The sequence below is a fragment of the Sardina pilchardus genome, chromosome 12 (genome assembly GCF_963854185.1).
Source record: "Sardina pilchardus chromosome 12, fSarPil1.1, whole genome shotgun sequence".
Classification (NCBI taxonomy): Eukaryota; Metazoa; Chordata; class Actinopteri; order Clupeiformes; family Clupeidae; genus Sardina; species Sardina pilchardus.
Genome location: NC_085005.1, coordinates 5,210,363 through 5,230,094, shown reverse-complemented (window position 1 = coordinate 5,230,094; position 19,732 = coordinate 5,210,363). Strand labels below are relative to the sequence as shown.

At 42.3% G+C, this 19,732-nt stretch overlaps 1 protein-coding gene across 1 annotated transcript; it reads left to right on the top strand.

The window, feature by feature from the left end:
* The first annotated feature begins 11,881 nt into the window (after window positions 1–11,881).
* LOC134098012 (uncharacterized) lies at window positions 11,882–15,498 on the top strand. Its single transcript, XM_062550961.1, has 3 exons — window positions 11,882–14,927; window positions 15,078–15,147; window positions 15,282–15,498. The coding sequence occupies exons 1-3, from the start codon at window positions 12,018–12,020 to the stop codon at window positions 15,425–15,427; spliced, it is 3,126 nt and encodes a 1,041-aa protein (XP_062406945.1). The 5' UTR covers window positions 11,882–12,017; the 3' UTR covers window positions 15,428–15,498.
* Window positions 15,499–19,732: the final 4,234 nt, after the last annotated feature.

Below are 19,732 nucleotides of genomic sequence, written 5' to 3'. Positions count from 1 at the left end.
GACTGTGTGAGCCCCACTTGTGTAATGTGCAATTGGTAAAATCTACAAAATTAAGTTATGCTCACATGACTGTGCTCACATGACTGGCCATAAACTAAGCTTTCCAACTATATGTATATCGGAGGTATTGCAGAAACTATCGCTAAGATAACCACATCCAAAGTTGACATGGTTCTCCCGTCGCGTTATGCCAGAAAAGGAGAAATCAACTTTTTAAGTGCCGTGGACAACGGGAATGACTGCTAATGTGTTGAATCTTCACTGGGTTGAACAGTCAAAACGTATGTTTTTCCGTGAAATGAGTTCACGATCTGAAACTGTAGACTGTATACTGTTGAATTATGCGAAAACGTGAAATTCAACATTTTAACCCGGAAGTTTGTTTATTGTGGATTTTCTCAAAATAGCATTGTGCGACAAGCGACTGATTTTGCTTTGCAGGGTCACCAATGAGCTTGTATGACATTGTATGACACTTGAAACGCTCTGTGGAGGAGATTCTTATTGTGAATACCTAGAGCAGAGGTTCTCAAGGAGAGGGGCGACCTCTTTTTTGTGCCTGTCTATTAATCTATTAATACCTTTCTTTTTTGACAATGAAGACAAATTGAAAACAGAATAGCCATACACAAGCATAAGGGTCATCAACAGGCCTACATATAAATTAAAACAATTTAATTTAATCCAGACCGGAAATGTAACATGGAACCACAATGGGGTGTGTGGGGGGAATAACGTTAAACAAAAAAAACATTTTATTTGTCTGGCATGAAGGGGTCAGATGGGGCTTGAAAATTGCCCACCTCCAATGGGAGAAAGCAAAAGAATGTGAACACCACTGCATTAGAAAATGAAATGCTTTGGACCAAATTCTGTCTGTTGCAGCTCATTTCTGAATATATTTCACACTTATTAGGACTTCAATGTCCCCTTAATGCCATTTTAATACAAGTAATCAGTGCAATAAGAACAAGAAAAGTGCTCAGCATTTAAACACCGTATTTAAACTAAACTGTTCCCTAACTGGATTTCAACTCAGAGCGCTCATTAGCAGAGCCTTAAATGAGTTGTCATCCACCCAGCTCAGAGGGTGTGGAGGAGGAACCTTTAGCGTGATGTTTCTGGAGTCGTCCCTCCCTACCTGTCAAGAGGGATTCCCAGGGAAGAGATTAGTGTAGCCCGACGCCAGGCGCTGTGTAGAGCAAGCCTTTGTTCTGCTCTGCACTTCACCCTGTATATCTCAGATGAGCAGAGGAGAGGACAGGAGAGGAGAGGAGGGGAGAGGTAGGGAGGGATGAAGGGGAAAGGAGGAGGAGAGGACAGGAGAGGAGAGGAGGGGAGAGGGAGGGAGGGATGAGGGGGAAAGGGGAGGAGAGGAGAGGAGGGGAGGGGAGGGGAGAGGAGAGGAGAGGAGAGGAGAGGAGAGGAGAGGAGAGGAGAGGAGAGGAGAGGAGAGGAGGGGAGAGGAGAGGAGAGGAGAGGAAAGGGGAGGAGAGGAGGGGAGAGGAGAGGTGAGGAGAGTGGAATGGGAGAGGAGAGGAGAGAAAAGGAGAGGAGAGGAGGCAAGGGTGAGACTTCAGTGAGCAAGCGAGCATAATTCTGCTTTAAAAAAGGATCCAAATGTTTTCCCCATGGACCTAAGGGCTTGTGTTTGAGTTTTTTCCCTTTAACTCTTTAAACAAGGTTGAATCTTAACAAGCACTTCCATTTATCCTCCTTAAAGTCTTGCTGGTTTTCGTCACACTTATTACAACCAAAAACACACAAAAAACATAACACATCAAATTAGCTATTTTTAAAGAAAATCCTATTGATGATTACACAGCTGTGTTTTTTTTCTTTCTTTCTTTTAATGAGTTCCGTCTCCTTCCTCTTGAAGTTTTACAAACTCATTAACATCAACAACAACAAGCAAGCCGGAAAAAAAACGTATCAAAGCAAACAGAAAACACCACAGAACTACTGAAGAACAGAATGGCCAATCAGTCAACGAGGAGCACTTTCACTTGAGACCAAGCACCCTGCATCTGTTAACAACAATCCTATCCTTAATCTTCTGTCTGAATCGGTGTAATCGTGAGGGATCCTCTTTAGATAGCAGAGGTGTAATCAGAGAGCCATAGGGTAATAGAACAGAGAAAAGAGACCTTAAGCTGTTGTGTTGTGTCAGCTATTTTATTCATTCAAGACCAAAGCGATAAGAGCATTGGGTTGGGTGGGTTAAACAAAGCATTTTTATATTTATATATAAAACTGAAAATTAAAGATCAGCCTCAGTTTTACAGTATTCTCTCAATCAGAGTCAGGTTTTACTCTGGTCAAAAGGGCGTATTGGGTCTCTGATCTAATTGTTTCTCAAGGTCACGTGCTGAGTCAGCAGATACGTGCCTGCTGTTGCCATTATCCAGTAGTCTGCAAGATTGAGACTCCAAAAGAGACTACAATTGCGGTTCAGCATAAAAAATAGGAAATGACAACACACATATTCTCTCTCTCTCTCTCTCAAACATCTTTACATAAAATATGTGGGTGTAAAAATGATTGATGTGTTCAAAAGATGAAGGGTTTTACAATCAGTTCCAGGACTCCATTTAAGAGACCATCAACTTTATGACTAGAAATAATTGACCCCTGTACCAAATACAGCACCTAAGGCAACGTGCCGAATGTACTCTTGGCCTGAGAAGAGAGCTCCTCTCTGATTACACTCTCATGCTGATGAGGCTCTCAGTCTTTTTCACTTCCTCTCTTTTATTATATCCCCCCCCCCACACACACACACAGAAAGAGAAAGAGACAGAGAGAGAGACAGAGAGATAGAGAGATAGACCAAGAGAGAGAAAGAGAGAAGAGAAAGAGATGGAGACTTGTCAGCAATTCTGTGTGTATCATCTGCAAGAACACATTCAAAAACCCTGTCAGTAAGCAGGCCCATGTCAGAGCTGATGCTCTATCCCGAAAGTTCAGACAGCTGACTCACACACACCTTTAACTGTCATCTTGTCACTAACAAACTCCTCAGTATGTGTGTGTGTGTGTGTGTGTGTGTGTGTGTGTGTGTGTGTGTGTGTGTGTGAGTGTTTGTGATGATGTGTGAACACATTCATACATAAACAATAACATCTGTCATGAATATATTGTATTGTACCTAAGGATGTTATAGGACACTGTGGGACTGAGTGCCTTACAAACAGCGGTGCATTTTCACTACTTCAACAAATCTGGGGGTGTAATCATTGCTCATACATCAACACGTCACATGCATGTTTTAAACCTCGGGTCAGTTGAACAACAAATAACTCAATACTGTATATTAACAGATGTTGGCCGTTTTCAGCTCTGTATTTTGAAGTCCACTTCCCACCCGTGGACCTTCAACCTCTTCAGCAGGCACACTATCAGACCTCGTGCAGCTGCTCCAGCACTCCATTCACTCGACTCATCTTCAGAGAACAAACATGGACATTTTGCGTCATTGAGCAATAGCCTGCTCTGCTGTGTGGGAGTGTGCTTCCATGTATGGCTGTGTTTACTGTGTAAAGGAGCATGCCAACATTCTAGGAAATACGCTCATTCGCCTTCTCCCCCTGTTGTACAGTATTTGTAACTGTAGTAAGTAAGCACACGGAGCAGTAGTACGCATGAACTTCTCACTCTACCTTGTACACTTGTCCTTATCCAACTCAGTAACATATCATAGCGACCCATACAGGTTGGTCATACCACACCTCCAGAGTTAGATGATGATACATACCCTTCTCCTCTCTAAGTCTGACACTCCTACCGTTAGCCTAGCTAAGCATAGCTCATTGAGGTGGTAAGAACCAACTTAGTCTATAGCTCCCAAAAGGGACTAAAGAACTTCAACATTTTCCAATTTACAAGTACGCTAATTCCCCAATGCTGGTGTATTCCTTTAACACCAGCTCATTGCTAAAGCGCTCAGACAGGGCTCCATTAATTCACGGTGACACAGCAGGGGAATCCATTGATCTGGTCTGACTGACAGCTCCCAGCATTCAGTAGTGCAGCTGCCATACAAACATGATACTCTACAAGTAGATGATAGATAGATAGATAGATAGATAGATAGATAGACAGATATAGATAGATAGTTGAGTGGCGTCAATAACATTCTCCTGGGAGCTCTCCAAAAGTTCACTATTCATGTATGACGAACACCCCCCAAAACTCCAGAACCCCCCCCCACCCACCACATGTTGTTTGTTCATTGTTGTTGGCATTAGATGGTGCAGTAGAAGCAGAGTAGGCTAAAACATTCAGACTCAACCCCTGTTTGAGGCAGACCACTTTAACTTTAACTTCAACTCCCTCCACCTCCTCTGCCTGCTTTGGTGCTGGTGCGGCGAGCACTGTGTTATGTTCAGTGCTGTACACTAATCTGCACTTGTAGGCAACAACAACCCGACATCCGTCTCTCTCTCTCTCTCTCCCTCACTCTCTCTCTCGCGCTCTGCCTTCACTGACGCTGTGGCTGCAACCGCTTGGCACAGGGCAAACACAAACAAACATGGCATCCGCCCAGGCACTTAAGGTAATGGGCTACTTAAGTACGTGTCAGACTCCACGCCAGAACTTGAGTTCCCTCTTAGCTGATGAGTGCTCCGCTACTTGACCCCCCCACCCAATATGCTCTGTCATCAGCACCGATGCTCGCCAGTAGGGGGCAGCACACGGCAGCCATTTTGACATGAGATAGCAGGGGCAAGCACAGGTGCTACTAATTATGTTAATGAAGTCTCATGTTCATTTCAAAGCGCTCCGCAAAATAGGCACATAAGTGTGCTGTCGCAAGCCACGTGCATCATCGCTTGCATCAGCGGTGGATAAACAATGGACTTTATTGAGGAGCGGCGGCAACAAAATAGAACTGGATCGTAATCTACAGTATACGACGGCAGTGGCGGCGGTGGCCAAGTGTGACGCTGGTGTGCAGAGTTGTATTGAAAACAATGGAGTCTAATGTCATAAATGGCCAAAAGTGGAGTGTGCCGCATTCATATTGGTGCCCACGTGTAGAAGAATCAGAACTTTGATTCATCTCATTAGAAACACCTGGGCCTGCCATATCAAGTCAAAATGGCTTCTGTGAAAAAGGTCTATTCCAATGAAACAAGAGTGAATACCCTAACACACCATAAAAGGGCGATCCTGAGAGAACCGCCAGGTTGATTCATTGCATGGCTGGTTTTATGTTCTCCTGGACAATATTGCAATGCCGAGAGCTATCTCAGTGAAATACATGTGTGGTGACTGTTTTATATCACTCCTGACTGTTATTTGATATCATGAGGCATCCGATAGCCTCTGCTTCATAATGACATGCAATGTAAATGTATTATTTCGGCACACCGATGTTCATCCCAAAGCAATAAACCATTATTACAACCACAGACTCAACATTTATGACAACTGAAGAGACAAGACAGCTGAAAAAAAACTGTTGTTGATTAGGGTAGAATAGACTACGTGGGGGAGAGTAATGATTCAGGATTGCTGCAGTGAGGCCTTGCTGTATGTAGACAGCCTCTTTATGACTGTCAATAGACCTTTTTCACAGAGGCCATTTTGTCATGAAATAGTGGGACAAGCACAGGTGTAATGGTGTGTTCATGAGCAACTGAAATGGGAGAATTCTAGAGTTGAACTGGGAACTTTGGGAGAGCTCCCAGGAGAATGCTTTGACATCACTCAACATGGTGAACACTCACTTCAGAAGTGGGAAGTTTAGAGGTGGGAACCTTCCCACTTCCCAGCCGCATAAACGCACTACAGTATTACCAATTGCATTAAGGAAGTCTCTCAATGAAATGTCCAGTTTTAGTGTAGCAGAATTGCAAAAGCTTTTTTGCACACCTCGCTGGTAGGTGCGTTGGAGATGACCAAGTCAGGTCACAGATTAGGAACATAGAAAAAATCCCGGGTTATTTACTTATTTACATTTTGGTTCTAGACCTTCATCGGGTAAATCTTACACATTCACTTCAACCTTAAGTAGTTAGGTTGACTGATACGGACCAATCAGGTCCTACAATCACATGACGTCACTCACAAGTCGTATTCCCATCATGGCCTGTGAATAGGAAAGGACAGAAGACATTGTCATTTAGTACATTAAAAATGTGGGCAGTACATCCCCAAGACACTGTTCCATTACATAGGTCTGTTGTAGTCTAGACAACATACCATGTAGTCTGTAGTCAGTTGTAGGCTACATGTAATGAAGTTATTCTAAGAGAAGACATTTGAAAAGTGTATGGCTCTCTGCTCTTTTGGATAGCAGAATCAGAACCTTAAGTACTTTAATTGGGGACAAAGAAAACATGAAAATCAATTCATTATTAAACCTGCTAATAGCAATACTGCATTCAAGGGAGCCACTGTCTATCAACAAACTGATTTCCTCCCCCACCACTGACAAGGTTCAACATCATCAGGAGTCAGCCCACATGGAGAGGACCCTTGTGGAGACACAGGTATTGTGTGTTTGGCGTTACAGTATGTGTTTGATGTTAGCCAGATGCCGCCATATGAAGTTGACATGATTTTATGAAAGTTTGATGTAATTTGACATCAAAGCAAGTCAAATAGTTTCTTATGTCTAATTCCATAGTTCCATAGTGCACTTATAGCAGAAAGAGGGTGGCGAAGCAAAGGCAGAAGTGCCGTGCTCCCTGTTATGAGTTGATGAACCGCTGAAATGATTTTGGAAACATTACTTTAAGGTACCAAAAGCTCTTTAGTGTTGCTTTAACACATTCATGGAAAATATGGTGTGGTTTAGATTTTAGAGTGCTCCAAGCATAACTGCAATGTTCCTATACTGTACAGTTCCACAGTGAGCGTATGTCATTAGAGTAAACATGAAAGGTATGGGGTCAATGAAAGCTACTCATAAAACCAGTAACATTGGTGTTCTGATTGGTCAATGAAATTGTCAGTCAAACTCTAGTGAGAGGACCTAAATGGTCAAACAGTCCTAAATGGTCCTAATATAAAATAAAGACAAAATAATGATAATAAGAAATGGTCCTAATATAATATAGCCTAAGGCAAAATAAATACCAGATTATAATCTTTGAATAGAATCTTTGCAACTCTTGTTGTGTTACCATGGTACAAATAAATACCAAATTAGAATCTTTGAATAGAATCTTTGTGACTCTTGTTGTTTTACCATAGTACAAACAGGACTGAGGCAGAGTATTCCGGAATATGTGGATATCTGTTCATTGTGATGTCATAAAGGATGACATGCAAAGCTGCCACTGTAATGTATGAGTGGCAAGTGCACTCTCAAAGAATGATCATATTCAAATATTGATTATCAAATAATCGATGCAGGATGTACGGATTTATACATCAAGCATAACACTGTTTGGCCATACAAAACTGTAAGTACAGGAAGTCATATTTTTCAGCTGTTATTAGTGTGTATGTGTCTGTATGTGTGGGTGGGGGTGTAGGGAGTCCGGGGGTTCTAGTGAAATATACTATAATGTAGAACCGTTAAGTTTTAATGTGTGACTGACTCAGTTCTCAAAGGGTCTGTCTCATCAAATAGGCCTACACCTTTTTTCATCTGTAGGCTACTTCTCCTTTCTCCTTCTTTTCTATGAACACCCCTTTGCTTATAGCATATAAAAAACACACAATCTTAGCCTAATCTTTATCAATCCTTACAAACTGATTAATACAAGTAAACAAATAAGATAAAATGCAACAGAACTGCTTTAGGCTGATGAACTGACATAAATTAATATGTGGGCTAGCCTAAATGTAGGTGCCATCTCCTGCAACTAGAATCTAGCAGGCTATTAAAATTGAGATTTTAGATTGAAGAGGGCAAACGTGGAAACAGTATGAAAATGCTGTAGCCTACATAGGCCTACTTTACATTTATATTCTTACTTTTGACTACACGCAAAACGCACGTTTGACTTCTCCTTAAATAACTCGGTCTTGTTCAGAGCTGTAAATGCAAATGTATTTGACAGAGGACAGATAGGTTGCTAGCGACAAAATATTAACTTTCAGTGTTTAACGATGTCTATGTAAATTACATTTAATTAAAAGGTGTTTCATTTGTCCCGATTCTCCTCTAAGTGAAAATGGACACATGATCAGATAACATAAGCTCTCACACAAATGAATTCGTTTTGCTTAGGATACAGGCCGGGCCAGAAGAATACATTTGGCGTGACCAGCTGGAAGTTACCTTCCTCAAATAGAAAGCATAGCCTATGTAACGGCAGAGTAGGCTTACCCTCTCTTGCGTTGTATTAAGACGAGGCGTTGAATCTCCCTTTGGCTACCACAGCCGTTTATTCTGATAGCAGAACAATTTTTGTTATGGCATCAAACAGGCGACAGGTTAAAGGAATAGTTCGGAATTTTGGACATAGGACCTCATTTCCAACTTAGTCGGGGTGATATACGTAGGTCGGTGAAGACCATTTTCAGTGAATTTCTGCGCTTCCTTGAGTTGCAGCGTTCATCTCATGCTAACCTGGTTCTGAGATAACGCAAGTCAACGGTAACATCCAGCCTGTCACTGAAAACACTCCACAGAACACCCGTAACAAATAAATTATAACGTCAGACTATCAATGCACATGCCTGTGTTGATGGAACAATGTTAGAAATAAAACGAACCTTGCATCGCATTGCAATAGCCTACTTTGTTCCCTGTATGGCAGTGGCGGATTGATATTGAGAAACTAGTCCCTCAAAATGTAATAAATCATTGAGTTGCAAGGTTAGTTTTATTTCTAAAATTATTCTATCAACACGGACATGTATATCGATAGTCTGACGTTTTAATTGACTTGTCTCGGGTGTGCGGTAGAGTGAGTAAGACTGTTGTTGATGTCAGACTGATGTTACCGTAGAAATGCGTTAGCTCAAAACCAGCCTTAGCAAAGGGGGACGCTGCAACTGAAGGAAGGGGGTAAACGCGATAAAAACGGTCTCCACCGACCTATATCACCTCGGTAAAGTTGGAAATGAGGTCCTATGTCCAAAATGCCGAACTATTCCTTTAACAGTATTACATAAAATCACGAAAATAGACAACTGCACCTTAGGGCCTATAGCAGAACAAGTGTTTCACAGACACGCATTTTTGTTATCCTAGGGAGTTCCAGCTAGCAAAACGAAAACAGAAATGATTCAGTTCACTGTCGCTGCTACAGAGCTAGGTTGCAACCATAGAAATAAACCAGATAGCAACCAAGCACAATGTGGGTAACTATTTCTCTTTAACGCTAAACCAAAAGAAATAAAACAAAAATGTATCGAATATAAAATTAGATACCTCCTGTGTGAATTTAGCCTACGACATGCTTAAGCATAGCCTAATTAGGCTAGGCTACACTGAAACATTTAGGCTACTTAGAGTTCAATATCAATATGCGACTTACAATTAAAAAGGCTACTGCAGACTGGTGATGGTGTGTAAGAACCCTGAAAGTCTGCAAAATAGCATCAATAGATAGCGCTCATGTTACAGGGGGAAAAAAAACGCCTGTCTCATAATGAAACAAATAGGCCTAATGAAAAGTTACATTTTAATGGTAGGCTGAGTGGAATTGTTAACTACGCTACACCTACAATGTTACCCAATTTTCTTTATTTTCGGGAGTCTGTTGGATCAGTAAACTATGTCTACACGTACGGCGGGGGGTTTAAAAATTTAGATTGTTCCTTCATATTGCAAAATAATTCCATCCACTCGGCTAAGCTATAGGCTACGCAACAGCTGTTGAAGGCTGAACACAAATATGGCGATAATGGCAATCGGAGATCTGACATGTCAAAAGAAGGAGAAAACGTCACAATCCAAAAACTGAAACATTTTAAAAGTAGGCCTATTTCTTCTCTCTGGGGGGTAAGTTTAGCCAAAGACCCTTCATTAAGCTGCTGACAAGCTAGAGCAATGCATCTCTCTATGGGAGCAACATTCGAACAGTTCCCTCTTTGGCTGATGCACAGACAGTTGTGACATCATAGGATAGATATCAATCATTGTGATGTCATCAAGCATTTTACACTTTGTCAGTCAAGCTCCAGAAAGTTCATTAGAGAAAGCGGTCTGTTAGAACCACACATTTCCTCTGTCAAATGGATTTGTTTCTCAATATCAGACCAGAATTTAAGGACGCAAGGTAGGTATCATTCACAGCTCATCACTTCCTCATCAATTTGTCATTCAAATTTCAAGCTAAATTATGAAAGCAAGACTCAAAAATAATAGCCTATATGAAATATCTAGTGAAACTCTTGGCAAACATTTTGTTTAGCATGTGTCACAATTTGTGAATCTGAATCATTAGATGCAATTTTAGCTGTTGTCATTATTTTTCAAAAACAATCTAGGGTCTCCTTAATCCTACATGCAAATGCCAAATAATTTGAAACCTGGAATTTTTCTCTAACAGGATATAATGAGGTCCAGCGGGAAGGCCGCTGAAAAGGAAGGGAGCACCAGCTCAGATAGAGGTAAAGTTATTTAAAACATTCATTGCTATTACTGCTGCTACTGCTACTACGATTACTATTGCTACTACTGTTGGGTGCTTAAGATAATGACATCGAAGCTCATTTTGATAGTCCACTGTCTGACATTGCCAGTGCATGCCAAGAATGCTTTCTGTTGCATTATGTAATGTTATTCTCACAGGTAGGAGCATGACCCCCAGACAAATTCATAAAGAGTCTAGAAAAGGCCCTTGACTCTGATAGATAGATAGATAGATAGATAGATAGATAGATAGATAGATAGATAGATAGTTTGTTGTGAGTGTGTGTTTAAATCCAACCTGTCTTACGTGGGCATTAGCAATAAAACGCGATTAAAAAGATTTGCCTCAAAAGACTGGGTTGACAAATGGTCTTTCCAATCTGACATATTCACATTACTTCATTGCAAGGAGCTCCTGCCTTCGCCACTTCTCAGACTGGACAGTCCTCTCCGAGGACACCTGCTGAGGGAGAACAGCCCAGTACATCCATGTGCAAGCTGCCGGAAGAGCTTTTTTCCCTTTCGGAATATCTGACAGAGCTCTCACAGTCGTACGTTATCTCTCTTATTCCACTGTATGATCTACAGCATGAAGAGCATCACAGCACATTACTTTTATACCTTAACCTTTAACCTTTAACCTTTAACCTTAATCATAATAATTAGCGTAAAAGTATAACAACTTTAACATAAAAGTCTAACTTTTTTTTCAGAGAATGGGATACATTGTCTCAGACAACTTCTAATCAAGTGAGTGTCCTCTTTTGAAGTTTAGGAAACATTTGTCAAGGTTCTGCATTTGAATCCCAAATGATTGTTTTCCCATGCATTGACTTTGTGTGTGAAAAATGACTTGTTCATTTGTATTCCAAACAGATGACAAAGGTGCAGTTCTTCACCTTCTCCATTAGTTTGATGAGGCATGTGAAAGTGAGTGCGATGCACTTTGTTCTCCCAGCGCTCCTCAAAGTGTTGAGAGAGGAACCGGATCGGTTCTTATCTGTGCGGGAGACCACTAAATGTCTTGAGGCTGATAGCTCTCCTCCAAAAAACAACTTGAGCTATATTGAGGATGAGCATGACATCATGATTCTGAAGGATGGAGTGCTGACTGAAATAATTCCAAAAGTGAGAAACATCTCACCTCCATCCTGTGAGGAGTCGATCAGCCTCTCGGATGACTCAGAAACCTGGTATGTGGTGCAGAATAATTTTTACATGAATTAGAATGCAACAGTAAAAAATTAAATAGTTCAATAGTTAGTCATACTAATAAATTGCATAATTTATATGTATTTATATATTGTTTAGGGCCCAGTCTGTGCTGTTGGAAAAGCTTGGTGTATCAGAAGAGCAGATCCAATGTAATATTCAGGAGACATTGAGAAGACTCAACATCCTCCCACCCACCACTGGCTCTGATGAGTTAAGCACTGCTATTGCAAAGGACGTAGTGTTGAAGATTAATTCAACTATGGCTGAGGTTAAGAGGGCAGCTCCAGAGTTGTCAAACCTTGCTACTCTCAAGAAGGTTGCCAGCACTGATACGCTTGTTAAAGAGGTCAGTCAGAAGCTGGATGCTTTCATAAATGGAGAGGTTCCTGCAAAAGGCCAGGTAGGCTCTGACAACAACATCAATTTGGCTTTAGCCTCAACTGTGGGAGAAGCAATGACTAAAGTCATCAACACCATGGAAACCTGCTTGGAGGGACATGATGGTGACAAGCCTGCAAAGAGGTGGCTGGCATCTGTCAAATCAATTGTTGAATCTTTGACATGTCAAAATGGCTGTGTTAACCTGTGTCCACCACATGCAAAGGATCTGGAAGTCAACACAGAGTGCAAAGAACTGGGTGGTCAAAGCCGAACACCTCAGCCATGTATCACGCCAGCGGTCATTGCGGTCAGTGAAGTCCTCGTTGATAAAATGAAAAGTTGTCACTCTGCTCCATCAAGTACAGGCTGTGCAGAGGAAACAGTAAAAAATGATCATATATCTAGATTTTTTCTTCAGCCCATTGAGGAGACTGCTGCTGGTGTCATTGAGACCTTTGTAAAGGAGATGAAAACTGTTGTTCAGTCGTTAGCAGAGAGAACTTGCACTGTGGATAATGGAGATTTAGTTCAGACTGATGCCAGTCTGGCAAAAAAGAACCAGGTTCAAATAGAAGCAAAAAAGATTTATTACAAAATCATGATGAAATTGAAAGTGTTTTTTGGACAACTTCCCTTTCAGCAAGGCCAAACCATTGCCTCTGATTTGTTGAATGTGGATGACACGGCAGAATCACCAGGACTTGAAAGACAGACCCAGAGTGAGCAAGTTCTTGTTGTGACTAGACCACTGGGTTCTGGTGCACTCAGTAAGGTGCACAGTGACCATGGTGGTCCATTTAGTCCAATTCTGCTCAACACCTGCACTAAGGATGTCTTGAAAGCAGTTATTTCATCCTACCTTGAACCTTTGAAACAAGGTCAAAAATCAATTGTGCAAGGAACATCGGTACCTGTGCCATCAGCCAACAGCAGCGATGAGGACAGTCTCCTTTTCTACTTGAACGATTTGACTTCCTCAAGCTTTTCAATCTCTGAGGATAGCTTCAGTACCTTTCAATCCGACTTGACAGGAGACAGTACCAGTGAAAAGTTCAAGGATGTGTCCATTCCATTCATGAAAAAATTATCAAGAGTGGAATTTCAGCTTAACGCTTTTGAAGAAGTAACCAACGTTTTAGCTACCTTTCTCCGAAGTCACACATCTCTGCAGTCTCGTGTCTCCAACAACAGCTGTGAGAAAGATAATCTGACTAGCATGCCATGGCTTGATTACTTCTCTAAAAATCTGGATTCTGTTGCCATGGACGTCATTGATCAGATTGTTTATGAGTCCCTTCTAGTAGATGGTAGTTGTTCCACTATATCTGATGGTCAAACCAGTATCAAGGGCTCTGATGAAGTAGTTGCTCCCTTAACTGATGCCATCCACAAACTTTGCCATGATGATCTACATACTCAAGTAGCCAAAGATGTGGGCCAGGTTCTGCTGCAATCTGCCGAATCATTCACAGGGTCAGCCAGCCACCTGTCCGTACAAACGACTGCATCAGATGTGGTCGAGACAGTAGTTGGAGGCATACAGGCGATTTTGCATTCCACATCAGGCAAGACTAGTGCCAGCTCTGATGTCAAAGGGGCCAGTGAGAGAAGTTTGCCCAATTTTGGACTGAAAAATATCAAACATTTTAACTCTACCATGTTGAGTGTAACCTGTGAGATGTTTAGGGGGCTCCAAGAGAAAGTTAAGAACTTCTTGACTAAGAACTTGCAACAGACCAAAGACTGCACAGAAAGTAATGCAAAACAGACAATTAGTAATGCTCTTGTTTGCATTAAAGACCTTCGCATTTCGAGGGATTCACAGAGATCAGAGGATCTCAAAATGGTGCATGACATTTTGAATTTGATGCTGAATAATATCACAGAAGTAGTTGGTGAAACAGGTCAAGACATCACTGAGACATCCTCAGAGGAAACAGAGAGCAGAATGTCACTGAGTACATGGTCGAAATCCACTGAAGGGAGCTCCACTGAAGATAGCTTACCTCGCACAATGACCATTTCTGAGGTGGATGGCAGAGGTAATATAATCAGACAGAAGCACTTTCGTGTGAGAAATTCAATGGAAAATGGATCCCATGGTGGTATATCTCTGGACACAATTGTCAGTGTCGTAAAGACAGTCAGTGAGAGACATGGTTTGGAGGATGAGGCATGTAGTTCCTCTCAGCATGGAGATCTCAATCTAGTTACTGAGAAGATCCAGGAGTCCCTCTCCAACTTAACTGCAAGCCCTCAGGACCTGGTTGGTAAGATTTATGATCTCTTCAGGGAGGATAGCAGCAGTGGCCCTCACAAGTGTGTTTCGGACACAGTGCTTTTGAAGTTTCGGGACGATGAACATTTGAAGAAGCAGATTGCCTCTCAGCTTGTTCATAGCTATGCAGAGGAGACAGCGAAGCACTTCCTTCTCCCTTGTTTCAAGCTTCCTGCCTCTGGGACCATGGAACAGTCTGGTTCTTTGGCTCCAGCTTCTGCTTCAGCCTCTTGTCCTGGCTTCATATCTGGAGAGGTGCTAGATGGACAAGACACACACACCTCCAAGTCTCCATCAGAGTTGCTAACTGGCATTCTGAAGGTACTGACTGATGCGATGGTGAGGGATGTGATGTATAGCTTTTCCTCCCTGGCATCAAAGGTGGATACAGTTTGTGAAAATCAAACCAAAAACTCTTCCAATGCCTCTCAGAAAAAGAAGAGCAAGACAATCAAAATGGGAATTCTTCAATTCCTACAAAAAATACCTAAAGTCAAGATCTTTCATAAGGTAAAGATTTATATAAATTAAACCTCAAATATATTGAATCTATGTGTTGAATTTCTCACAAATCAGTTAAGTTGAAATGTCTGACGTATAAAATTGCCTAATTGAATTGAATTAATTTTATTTTATTTTGCTCTTCTCTGTTTAAATCAGAAATGTAAGACAGGGCTCATCAAAAAGGAGCTTGCCCCTGACAGCAGATTCCATGCTGATATTGTTGCAGGTAGGTCTATCTCATATCTTCATTATGTATTAGCACATAGCTGGTAGTGGCACCATAGAGATCTTGTGGAACCAAGGCACATTTTGTAGAAAACAATACTCTCACCTTTTTCACCTCCAACTCTTGTCTGGCAGAGTCCACTGGTGCTGTCGTCCAACCTTGTGAGGATGCTACACACCCAGAGCAGGCCACAAAGGAACAGAAGCCTCAGAAATCCTCATGCTTCTCAAGACTCATTGCTGCTGTAATGAGGAAGAAGTCTAGAGTCAGTCCAGTGTAACTTGCATAAATCAGTCTAGAGGAAGTCTAGAATCAGGCAAAACACAGTACATTGCATTAATACAAATTTTAAAAAATCTTGCATATTACTTTTATTGTCTTGAAACATGTCATATTTGGTTGTTATTGCCATTTTTTCAAGTCTTTAGGGTGATTCTTCTCAGACCAGAGAACTAAATAAGGGTCGGTGGTAGTGTAGTCGTTAAAGAGCTGGGCTAGCGTGTGGTAGCCTGAAAGTTGTCTATTCGATTCCTGGCTCCGGGGAGTGTAGTCCCTTGTCATGTAGTTGACATAATAAGTCACTTTGGACAAAAAGTGTCTGCTAAATGTAATGTAATGTAAATAGTGCCTAGCATGAGAGGAATTCACAGGAGTAGTTGTCTATGCTATACAGTTTACATGACCATATACCATCAAACATGAATTTGAAGATAATTCCAAAATAGGAAGGAATTCAACTCCTTTCCTGTGTATATCTGAAATACCTTCTGGAATTTTTCTACCTGGAGCCCTATACTTAGATATCTTTAATGAATGTCATTAGTAGGCTAACACCTGGGCCTGTCATGTATATATCGTTGCAAAACTAGTTGCTGTGAAAAAGGTGCATATGACTTCAAGCTGCTCAGAATCGGTCCAAAGTAAACAGACAGCGAAGAGAAATGGGTGTAGGTGAGGCTGGACTTGTACAGCCAGTCACAAGTCCAGAGGTCAACTGCTGAGTTTTTATTGCGAAGGCATGGGTCAGAGGTCAAGTCAGAAAGGCTGATATCGGACCAGAGGATTTCTAATAATAGCTTTTACAGGCTTTTGTAATTGAGTCGTAGCATGATGCATTAGCCTTATCAGAATAGGGGAAATTACACACCCTACCTTGCCACTTGGAGATTGCACATGATGGATGATTGTTCTGAAGCCCTAATCTCAAGTCTTTTCAAAGTGCCTTGGAGGTGAGTATCCTGTTACATGTACTGCAAGTTCGTTGCTGACATGATAACATGTTTCTACTGGTCCTTGAAGAGACAACTGTCTTATCGAATTTCTGATCCCTTCTGTTATCATCTCTACAGTGAAATGGATATTTTTCCTTCTTCGTAAAATAAATTTCATCAAAACAGCAAAAATGGCTAGTGTGGATATGGCCTGAGTGTGTATTAGTCAGGTGGGTCCAGCATACTGCTTTTCTGTCACAGTGCCACGACTGCCCATGCTTTAGAAGGTAAATGAGATCTCAGCTTCTATTTAGAAAATAATCACAGCAACAACTCTCTCTCTCTCTCTCTCTCTCTCTCTCTCTCTCATTTTCCCTTCTGTTGTCTGAGTGTACTCTGTCATCTCTCCCAGATGTTCAGATTTTCAATTTGCATACATTTACATGCATTTTAAATCTCACTGATCTCAACAGTTCTGGTTGAGAAAATTCTTTGCACAATCATTACTTCCTTTCTCTTGAAGCTGGATTAGCAGGATAACAGTGTGTAATATGTTTGTAAAACACCATTTAGCACTTGCTTTGTTCAACAACCTGATAAAACTTGAAACACTCCCACAAAAAACCTCACTCTCCCCAGATATACTTAATCTTTCATTTCTGATACCTGATTACTGTATGCTAGAATGCACGCATGCAGCCAGCAATATACACACACACATGCATCACAATGTCATCAAATATGTTGTATGCTTTTCCTCCTTTCCTTCTCCACTTCAAGGTTATGTCAGTTTGATCTAAACTAGCAGAATTGTGATTCATGGCGGAATTGTGAGATTCATGGCCTGTCCTACACGCGCTTACATCAGCCATCATATCTCGTGTTCCTCATGCACTGTCTCGCTGCTGCCTTGTGGCTGGATGCAAATTGGACACGTAATGGCTTCCCTTGATCAAGATGACACCCCTCACATGACTGTTTTCTCTTTGTGGCTGGCCCACTTGTCCCTTCAATCCATCATGTACAGTGGCAGGCACATCCAGCACCTACACACACACACACACACACACACAGTTAGATATTTGCAAACACACATGCATACAGAACAACATACCTACACATGCATGCACACACACACATGCATACTAGAAGCACTCATGCTCATGCGCATACAGTATACATAGTATACACTGACGCACACACACACAGACACACACACACACACACAAAGTTATCCACCATACACTGTCCTGTACATTACACACACACACACACACACACTCACACACACACACACACACACACACACACACACACACACACACACACACACACACACACACACACACACACACACACACACACACACACACACACATAAAGTTATCCACCATACACTGTCCAGTACAATACACATACACACACACACAAACAAACACTGGTTAGCCTCCACAGAGCCTTGGTGTGTCCAACACACAGCTGTGCCGACAAAGTAATTTTTTACCTAAGACAGAGGTCACATGCACTCTATACCAAAGCCATCACTGATGATCAAAAACAAATATGTTTCCATTTGCCTCCTGTGGTTACAGCTCTGTGGACTTTTCCGCAGGTTTCCGTTGGCATTTTTGCGGGTAATCTCGGGGGGACAAAGGCCTCATTCTGCGAGGGAAGCGTTTGACAGAAGGGTCATTCTCTGTTGTTTGTCCGGCGACACACTGGCTTTGTGTGCTTCGTTTCCCCACTCTCTGGTGCATTTCAAAGCCGCTCCTGACAGAACAGTGATTGCTGGCTATTTGTCCCACTCTAAGCAGTGGGTTCCTGTGATTGCACAGATGCAATTGAAACATATGAAATTGCTTTTTCTTTCCACTTGATATGGGACTGTGGCGTCAGAACACATCTTTGGACCGAACCTTGAGCAAAGTGAGCGCATCTTCAAATCCAGATGAGTTTGTTCAGTCATAAGTGAATACAGGCTACAGATGCAAGCTGGCAGGCACCATCATTTTTTTACTATTATTTTCCCCAGCTTTTCCTATTGGAGTCCTCTCAAGGCACAGTGTTGGGTCATGGCATTACTGTAAATAGCAATGTTTCTAGCTCTAGTAACACATACACACGCATACACACACACACACACACACACACACACACACACACATGCATACACACCCAGCAGCAGCAGCGGCAGTAGCAGTAGCAGCAGTCCAGCAGGGCTGTTTGCAGCTGTGCAGCTGAAAGCTCGGGTCAGCTCATCTGGCCTCTGCCCATTGGCCAGTGGCCCCCGCCATCTGCTCCTGCACAAATGGGTCACCTCAACCCTGGGACACCGTCAGACAGGACAGGGCAGGACAGGACAGGATGTGTAGGGAGCACCGCAGACTCAAGCTCAGTCCTGCAGACCCATGTCTTTATCATGAGACATGAGCCTGCAGGACTGAGCTAGCAGGCCCTCACACACACTACACACACACACACACACACACACACTCCAAAGCCTCCATGGAGCACCAGGGTTAAAGTTGCGGTCAGAGCCAATCCGGACATCATCCCCAACATCAGGCCCAGCATCACCCCTCACAGCCTCCCCAGCATCACCCCCCACATCACCGCTCCGCACAGCCCCCAAATAGGCCTCCTGCTCTTGTGATCTGGCTGCCCTCTCTAGCAGATTGCCACTCAATTAGGGCTCTGTTTAGCACAGCAGTCAGGCCATCCCTCTCTCTCCCTCTCTTTCTTATCTCTCTCTCTCTCTCTCTCTCTCTGGGCTGCCACCGCTGCACAGTCTCTCCTGCGGATCTGTTGGAAGACAGCCCATCCCCTGAGTTTACGCCTTTGTTCTATCTCTCTTTCTTTCTCTCTCTCTCTCCTTCTCTTTTGTTCTCTGCCTCTCTTTCTTTCCATGTCTCTCTCTCTTTCTCTCTTTCATTCTCTCCCTCTCTTTTGTTCTCTGTCTCTCTTCTTTCTTTCTCTCTCTCTGTCTCTCTTTCAATTTCTGTCTCCCAAATGCGATGCAATACACTTTGATTTTTATAATTAAGCATATTTTTCTCTTAAACCCTCAAGTGACACACACATACACACACAGACACACACACACATATACACATACACACTCCTTTTGTTCCCGAGAACCAGCTCAGTGACTTCAGCGAGAGCTGTGCCCCACTCAGTGAGCTGATGAAACACTTGGATGTGACAGGCAGCCGAACACCAGGCGGAATACAAACACAAGAGCCGTTTATTCCAACCCATCCTCCATGGAGTATACTGGCCTATTGGGACAACTGTCTGTAATGGCCGACACCTTTTTCAGTCTCAGTGGATTCCACACAAATCAGCTCCCCTTTCCAATCACATCTACCCCCCAT

Bases quoted from the DNA above. Each gene is read 5' to 3' on its own strand.
- LOC134098012 (XM_062550961.1), top strand. From the start codon at position 12,018: ATGGCTGAGGTTAAGAGGGCAGCTCCAGAGTTGTCAAACCTTGCTACT. The intron at 14,928-15,077 runs GTAAAGATTTAT...TGTTTAAATCAG, and splicing joins AAGTCAAGATCTTTCATAAG to AAATGTAAGACAGGGCTCAT. The intron at 15,148-15,281 runs GTAGGTCTATCT...CTTGTCTGGCAG, and splicing joins CCATGCTGATATTGTTGCAG to AGTCCACTGGTGCTGTCGTC.